Source organism: Aptenodytes forsteri, unplaced genomic scaffold (genome assembly GCF_000699145.1).
Source record: "Aptenodytes forsteri isolate BGI_AS27 unplaced genomic scaffold, ASM69914v1 Scaffold2, whole genome shotgun sequence".
Lineage (NCBI taxonomy): Eukaryota > Metazoa > Chordata > Aves > Sphenisciformes > Spheniscidae > Aptenodytes > Aptenodytes forsteri.
In genome coordinates this window covers 11,928,503-11,937,372 of record NW_008795695.1, presented here as the reverse complement: position 1 = coordinate 11,937,372, position 8,870 = coordinate 11,928,503, and the positions used below count along the sequence as shown (strand labels likewise).

Sequence of the window (8,870 nt, the reverse complement as noted above, 5' to 3'; positions counted from 1 at the left end):
GTTTTTTAAACAGAGACCCCCCACCAGAGAAAAAAAAAAAAAAAAAAAAAAAGTGGCATTCTGATGTGATAGACCAAGTTGCATATATAAACATTGGCAAATTACGCTTAACTTTGCCAGAGAAGATGAGAGGTCTAGCCTTTGTATGCTGGAAGTGGGATAAAGTGGATAAATATTTAAGTACTTTTGTGTTCACACTGTGGGTAGACAGAAGGAAATAATCTGAATTTCTAGACCAGAGAGGATGAAGTGACTGATGGATAATGGACAAGAATTTTCTCCATGTGAACAGAAAGAGAGGGTGATGCCCTGCAACACGGTTGTGGAGAAATTACCTAGATTTGGGCATGGTGTGGATGTGTGGGAAGAAAGAAGGAATGGAAAATGAAATCCAGAGCACATCAAAGAGACGTCTGTACTATCCCCTTTTCACAGGTGGAAAAACTGAGGTAGAGAAGCGATTTACACATATTCCGCTTTCACTTGTCATTGTCAGAGCCAAAAATTACTACCTCCCAGTCCTAAACATTAACCACAAGACTACTCCTCTGTACTATTATGCTGTTATTTGTTTTACCTTGTTTTCAGTTTTAAGAACGCGTATGATCTGCATAAACATGTTGAAACACACAATGATTCAGATGCCTACAGCTGTGATGTTGAAGGATGTGGTTTTACTTCACGGACTTTATGAACTTTGAGACAGCATTACGAGAGAGCTCATGTGGTGAGTATATTAAATAGCAGAATAAAATATATTGCTATAAATGAGATTAAAGTTTCAAATTTACGTGCATTTAGTCTCTTGTGAATTAACGAAATGTTTCTTTCTTGCGTAAAATCAAGTATTTACTTGCACACATTTCTAGGACTCTTGCAAGTATTATGCAAACACCTGACTCACCCTTACCTATAGATTTTGTGTGCTTACGTTAGGTGCATGCAGTTGCATACTGACAGTCTTGAACTCTGGCCAACCTCCCCCCCCTGCCGAAATGTTTCTTTCTTGCGTAAAATCAAGTATTTACTGTTTCTAGTTTCTAGGACTCTTGCAAGTATTATGCAAACACCTGACTCCCTATAGATTGACAGTCTTGAACTCTGGCCAACCTCCCCCCCCTGCTTTTTTTAAAAAAAAAAACAAAAAAAACCCCACAACATGCCAATCCTAATCTCAGCAGCAAAATATTTCAGGGATTAAAATCCAATGTCACCTTTCTCCTCATGTTGGTACTCCATCCTTAGAACTAATATGTTACCTGAAAATAGAGAAACTATAAAGTGTGTAAAGCTTACATCACTTCTGATCGGGCGAGTCTGGCCACGGCATTAAAATACAGTTTTGGCCGCTACAGTTTATGCACGCTTGTTGCCTGTTTCTTCCACTTTCTGAGTTAGGATCACTGCTGTGTTGTAAAATGAACATATTTTAGTGGAAGCTATGTGTCACACTGCTATTGGAGGTGTCTGCAGTGCTGATGGCCAATGCAGAGAATTTCCATGTTCACTGGGGTTCCTTAATCAGACAAGTTCTAAACCCCACAAATTTTAAACATTTTAAGGTTTTCAGCTAGTTAGTGTAGTTTCCCCCTTTTCAACAAAGGATTATTTTTTGTCATATATACGTGCAAGCCTTCAGTGACTCTAACAGTCTTTCTTTCCAAGAGTACTGGCATTCTGAAATACAAATGCCACATCTGTCAGAAATGCTTCTCCTGGAGTTACGCGTTGACCCTACATCTTCGAAAAGCTCATAAACTCAGCAGTCATTCTTGTTTCAGGTATGTTACTAGGGGATTCTTGTTCAGATCATAGTCTTTTTGTTTTTTTTTAAAACGTTTTGTTTAAGAGACCCAGATATTTAATTAAATACTGTCTTAAGTTTGGTTCAGTTTTAAACATTCCGAGTGTGAAACAATTTACTACTTAGGTTTCACTACCATGATGGAAAACCCAGTGTAAAGATGGTTAAACCAAGGAAAAAAAAGGTCTTTTTGCTTTTACAGCTTTTACCACTGTGAAAATCTTGTAACCTAGATTGTTGAAAGAAATCTTTTGAGCCTGCAATTTGTATTCACCAAAGAGAGTACATAAATATAGCAACAGCTTCTGTAGTATAAACAAGCCATACTCTCCATTCTGGGACAAGAAAATCCAGCAAATAAAATATAATTATGAATAGGTATCCCTTATTTTCTGTTACATGATGTATTCTTGATAAAAACTGCTTATTGGAACCCTCTTGCAGGTGTTCCTTCACATAGAGTGTCTTTTGTTTGAGTGCCACCTAGTAAATAGCAATCTAATTAATCTTTTAATTGCCGACATTCTTAATTTTGGCAATCTGATTAGATGTCATTCTTATTTTCTGCTGTAAATGCTATGTTCGTAACTTGTATTTTCAGTTTTATTCCCTTAGATATAAAGAAGATGATGAGGGTCACATGAGTTTGAATTTAGCAGTATATAATGCTGTCATGGGTTTAGGTCAGGCTCTTGCTAACAAGATGGTAACAAATAAGTCTTCACCAAGTCAAAATAGTTTTGGAAGAGAAGGAGGGGACTCTTGCAAAAGAGACACTTCAACAGCAGAAGTACTTCTCGCACAGCTTCAGCCATGGTCGCAAGCTACTGGAGAAAATGTTCTGATAGAAACAGAGGCTTCCATGCCAGAGCCTGTGTATTCTGAACTTCAAACTGCTGTACTGCTGTTTGAAAGCTGTTGTACTTCTGCTTAAGTTGATGAAGCAACACCAATGAATGTGAAGGAAAAACTAGTTGAAACTCTCTCCCCTGAACTGGCCCCTCATCATCTAACTGCCGACCGCTCTTGCGTGGGAGGACTATGAGGCCATGCTAGGCCTGTGTGCGGGGCTAGGGGAAGGAAGGACTCATTCCCCCTCATCCCCACAGCTGGAAGAGCGCGGTGCTCTGCCCAGGGCCCTCACGGAGGACGGTAGGAGCGGGTGAGCAGCTGGTGTCAGCGCAGGATCTGTTACGCTCTTACATGAACTGTTCTGCTTCCTACATTTGCTGTCACAAAGAGCGTGGGGAGAGGGAGCCAACTAAAGGGCCTGTGCCATTTTGTTACAGCTGCCTTATGAATGGGAGCGGGGCTTGCTGGAGGGAGCCCCAAGTAATGCCTCTGGCTGTGCACCTGGGCTCAGACAGCAGTGCCCGCTGCTGCTTCAGCCTAACAACCCTAGACCAGGTTGTCTACGACGTTTAGCAATCTTGGCCAGAGAGAGAAAAGGAATTTAAGACCCCTGTCACAAATACAAGCAGATTAAAAGTGACGGCTGTAAAAATCTTCCATAGTTGTTCACCTTGTTACTGCCTTGAAAGTTCCTGCTTTGCAGGCAGCCGAGATCTTTGTGCTCAGGTTTTAGTATCATTAAATATGCCGGGCTGTAATTTGTGGCAATTCGGCTGATGTTTCAAGAGCAGTTGAGCCATCTGTGCAGTGGGGGCAGGCCAGACAGATGTGGGTGGCAGCCTGATTTTAATCTGCCTTTGTGCATGAATCGGAGACCCAGCATTTTTAATACTTTACAATACGGGTAAAACTGACTCGGGTTTCTCTCGGCAATGAATAGGTACCACTGTAGCCTCTGGGATTTCCCCTGCTAAAATATCAAAGGCCTGCAACAAACAAGAGAGGTGCGAATGCTTCCCAAAGATGGAGTCCTTTATAATGGAAAGTATTAGTCGACCAGAATACAGAGGAGTCTTTTCCAGATCTTTTACAATAGCTTACCAGAAGCCTCTAATCCAATATCCAACAATTTACTCCTTTGGGCAGATCCCCACGCCTGCCAGATTGGGAGGCTGCTGCCTTCAGTGCCAGCTGCATTGCAGGTACCAAGGTTAATTTACACAAATTAAGCCCATTCAGAGCTTCACATGACAGGTGTAAACACAGCATTATAGATTTGTACTTGAGCTGTGGAACCATACTTGCAGGGCAAGGATATGACCTGCGAGTTCTAAATTGCCACAACATCGTGTGAGCCTGTTAAATACATTTTGGCAGACAAAATCAACTGTGGGGGCAGACACAATGGGGTGATAATTTATTAATGGAGCCCTATTTTTGAAACTCGTATTTTAAAGTAGTTTCCCTCAGTTATGCTGCTTAATGACATTCTGGAGTTTTATTCTACTATTGCTTTAGGTACCCGTGCCACTTTATTATTATTCACAGTGTTTGCATTCACACAAGGGCTTTGCAAAGCTAAAAAGTTACATCCATTTTCTTGTCAGTAATCTAGTTTAGAATTTACATTCATATATGAGTTTGTATATAGAGGCTTTGTTAACACCCGTGTATTTACTAGGCAATAGTAGTTAGCGACAATGGACTTCAAAGTTTTCTTTTTCAGAGTTTTTCAAATTTTGTGTTAAGATTTAAGTGTTATATTAGCACTCCAAGATGCTGGTTTGCACGTACAAAGCGAAATAAAGTATCCATCTGAATGAAAGCACTTGGGTGAAAGAGGCTTTTTTCCTGATTTTGATACCAAATTATAAATTTTTCATGCTAGTTATTTGTGCTAAGATAACTGTATGTAAATCTATTCGGTTTTGAAAACTAGGGTTCTGTTTCTGCTTAATTGTCAACGTGATTCTGAAGCTGCTTTCTCCCCAGCAAGGGCTGCCGAGCGCCGTCCCCCAGGAGAGCCTACAGAGGGTGCCTGCGGTCTGAGCGCTCTGACTCACCTTGCCACCTTGTCCCACGACACTGTGTGACATGGGGCATGTGTCAAGCAAACGCCTTCATTGAACGCACACTTTATTCAGCGCCTCCTAGAAGAAAGAAGCTCTGCGAGAAACAAGATATTATTTGCTGGGATTTGTGGGACGCAGCCTGAAAAACAACTTCTTCCCGTGCACACCAGGTATGAGGTGAGTCATTAGGGACTTGTTCTCATGGAGACAGATCATCAGATAAGGTAAACTGGTGCAGGTCCACTCGAGTCTGTCAAACCAGCATAATGCCTAACTGCGGCTCTGGCACGGGACCTTTGTGGATTTCAGTGGGACCCGACTAGCCCTTGGCTTTGTGGAGGCAGGAGGAGACGGCTTGCCAGGCTGACAAAGAAACCCTTTGACAATGACCTCCGAGACGGTGCCCCGCAGCGCAGCTAACAGCAGGAAAAAATGTACCTAAAAAATGACGGTGTCTGCCAGGAAGCAGAGCAAGACGGAGCTTGAGGAACTCATGCAGAACACCTTTTTTGTTTTCAGAGGTTTGAGAACGAAAATTTAGAACTAGGCATTCTTTTCCTTAATACCGCAGAAACAACAGTCGTTCACTGCTTACACGAATGTGATTAACCTTTTGTTTTTTAATTGTATTTTTTCACTTTGTACTGGCTCTCTACTATCATAAACAGAGCTGATAATGAGATATATGTAAAATTGGGGCTGTTTAATGCTTCTGAATTAAGTTCTTGAAAGCAGGGGTTTTCATTATCCTTACAGAGGAAGAATGTTAGCAAAAATCGTTCAGTAGTTTCTAAGAAAGCGGTTGTGAAAAAGCACAGTGTTTGTCTTTTGGAAAAAAATTCTCAAAGCTGGATCATTAAACAGCTCTGTTCTTTTGCACGAGCTTTAAAGTGTAGCATCTGGGAGAGGAGTGGTTGCCCTGATCTGGTTTTTGGCATATAATGCCATGAAGTAAGACGTGTTAAAAGCAATCTGCAAAGCCTACCTAAAGCCCCGAAACAGTAGTTTTCTTACTAGATCATGTCAAATACAGGCTATGTTCTGTTACTGTCTCTACCGCGAGGCGCTTACGTGATCTCCAGCAAATTAGGATGCGTCTCAGTTTTCTGCCTCTGAAGAAGAGTTCTCGGCTTTCCAAGGAAGCCACAAGACTTTTATTAACTTGTGTTCTGATTTGTTCAGCTATTACAGTCACGAGCACTAAAAGCACGCTGATGAAGGCCCAAGCATGGTCCCCAGCCTGCCTTTTAATTCATGGCTTACTTTTGTACGTTCAAATCGATTTATAAAGGAACTGACTCTTGGGGTGCTGAGCAGGCAGAGCTGTCGTTAACTTAAGCTCTGAACTAGCAAAAATTCATACACATGCCTGACTCTGGGCACTGGGAGCAGTCCAGCCGGAGTGTGTAGTTGACTTCAGCAGGATTACCTACACTGTATTTTTATTATTATTATTATTATTATTATTTTCTTCAGTGGAAAAGTTGGTTTACGAATTCCCACCCTCTTCCTACCGCTCATTTCCACCTCCACACCACACTTCTCAGTTTTTTGCGAGGGTATGCTTTAAATGAGATCAGCAAGGAACTCCAGCATCTGCTACGATGTGTAACTATGCCCCTTTCATCACCACCTTCGGAGGTAGTTTCCTTCCAGCCTACTCGCCTCCCTTTCTGTTGACATTAACGAGCATCAGGTAAGTCAGGCCAGCTTTCTGATCTCTCTGAAAACTAACCAAGGGAGTTTTTTAAAGTGAGATCATTGAGCTGATTCAGTCACTGTTCAACCACGTGAATGCGAGTACGACCGTGTGAATACTCGCACCGACATAAAAGAGCGGACGGCAGCCTCCGTCAGAGACAGTGTCATTTTAGATCAGCTTAAGCCAACTGCAGCATTGCACCATTTGTGTATAAAAACCTAAGCATAGCTTAAATGTTTGCAGAGCGGGCAAATAGATGGATTTTTGTTTTATCATTTGGAAAGTTACAAAAGAGCACTAATTTGCCACTTGCATCAGCTTCAAAGCTACTACGTAGTTGCCATCTGCTATCTGTTCACAGAACATCATAGAAGCAAAATGTTTTAGCTCTAACATACAGGACAAAGGTGCCCTACGACCTGTCGAAGCTTCAGGTTGGTTGACTTCATACGCGCCGAGCAACCCTTTAGAAGGATTTCATTCCAAGAAGAAAAGGCTAAAGCGCTGAATTAAACCCTGTTCTCTGAAAGGACTGAGAAATACCGCAAGACAAGGAAACAGAGTAAGAAGAGAGTTTCTTTGTGATGCCCCTGCTACTGTATGTGCATGGGAGAGAAGGATTTATACAAGACTGCTTACCTTGCCACAAAAAGATACAGTAGCTTGGTTTCACATGATTGTTCTCAATAAACCTAGTATTGACTGTTGTTTGTCAGCCTGGCTAGCGATCAGCATTTTTTTTCGTTATTCATTTACTTTTAGTCGGGGACCTGACTGCTCTGGAATTCCCCTGCCACCTTCTTTTTCTGCCTCTTGAAGACAAACTCTTCTGGTGCCCTTTTCCAGCCTTTCTCCACTTCACCAACTAAAACCTCGGAGCCTGGGCAGCCAGTTCTCTCAGCACCTTAAATGTGAATTTTATTTAGGCCTAGCCCTTTTGAAAGCACTTAAGTAATTGAAATTCTCTTAGATGAGCTCTTTCCATCTTCTATCATGAGGTCTCACTCCTTCATTGATGGTGTTTGTTGAATTAATTCTCAAATCACAGTGCAGGTAGAAGGTATACAACCTACTTTTTGCTTAAACTCAGCTGCCAACTCAGGGCAAGTTGGGTTTCGTCCAACTCACGTAGTTTTACAGCTTTCACCATCTTCCCAATGAAACAGGAGTTTGAATGACAACGCATCATTGGTGGAATAAAATATCTGGTGTGCAATTTGGAACAAAGTCGCGCACATCTCCAGAAGACATAGTGTCCAAGGCCCTGGTTCTCCAAATTGCTTCAGCTTAAGCAGAGCTCCTTGAGAACATGGCAGTCTCTCCAGGCTGACCCAGCCACAGCTGAAGTCCCAAATCAAAGCAAGGAACAAGTTAGGATAACAGCCAGGAGGAGGTCAGAGAGAGGTGTATTGTTGGGTCACACCGGTGACCTAAGGGCTTGTCTCTACACACAGCTATTTCTTATTCCTGGTTTATTTATACGCAGATGTTCTCATTCAGAGTTAAGCCATTGTTTAGTTTAATCCAGACTAAATTAAGCAGGAACAAGTCCATGTGGAATAAAGCCCTGAGAACAAGACTTGATGTCCCATATCTTTTGAAAGTAATTAAACGCCTCTGTAGATACTTTTTAAATGGAGCTTTGCAAAGACAAGACTGCTATTGTCCTAGCTTTAAACCACATTGTCCTCTATCTGTTGCCTAACCCGCCAGATTAAATGATCATACGCTAACTGCCCAGAACAATCAGCTTGAGTCTGATACTCAGTGTAACAAACAAACACGAGCTTTATTAACCTTTAGACACGCGATAGGCGTGAAGGTCGTGATGCAGATGGGAATAGCCCCTTTACCGTCGTGTTACACGCCGAAGGTTGCAGACTCCTTCCTTCCAACTGCAGCGACTCAGTGACAGAGTAAGGCCATTGGTCTGAGTCCTGTGGTACCTGCAATTAGATCCACAAAAGGATTCAGGCACCGACATCTGCCGCTGGGATCATCAAAGCTCCTACTCCCAGGGGCAACTGAAAAGCAGAGACGCATCGGTTCTTGGCAGTACAGTTTCCCAGAGCCTAAAAAACTTCGCTTCGGAGCGTGCCCGAACAGACACCAGCCTCCGCCACCCGGCGCAGGCTGGCCCGAGTCTCGCAGACCCGAGCAGGCTGCCCAGGCGCAGGGTTTGTCCTCCTTTGCCGGAGGGGGGCAGCCCGCTGGGGCTCCCAGAGCGGGCCCTGCGCAGAAGAAAAGGAAGGAGCGCGGTTGCTGGTGCTTCCCTCCCCCTTTATTTAACGGCTTAATTATCGCAGCGCGCCAGCGTGTGCGGCGCCCCCCTCCTGCCCCGTCGCTTTTGCCCGAGGAGCTTTGGACACGCGTGCTGCAGCCCGCTGCCGGGCTTCGGGGCCGCTGTGAGGCGGGAGCTGCCCGGGCGGGCGGCAGCTTG

The 8,870-nt window shown here is 43.3% G+C and overlaps 1 protein-coding gene and 1 pseudogene across 1 annotated transcript in view; both read left to right on the top strand.

The window, feature by feature from the left end:
• Positions 1-2,849, top strand: part of LOC109279557 — a 16,761-nt pseudogene extending 13,912 nt beyond the window's left edge.
• A 3,483-nt stretch (positions 2,850-6,332) lies between these two features.
• Positions 6,333-8,870, top strand: part of RIPK4 (receptor interacting serine/threonine kinase 4) — a 26,720-nt gene continuing 24,182 nt past the window's right edge. The window contains exon 1 of the mRNA XM_019473038.1: positions 6,333-6,424. Coding sequence (XP_019328583.1) covers positions 6,333-6,424 — 92 coding nt within the window. The remainder of the gene's footprint in view (positions 6,425-8,870) is intronic.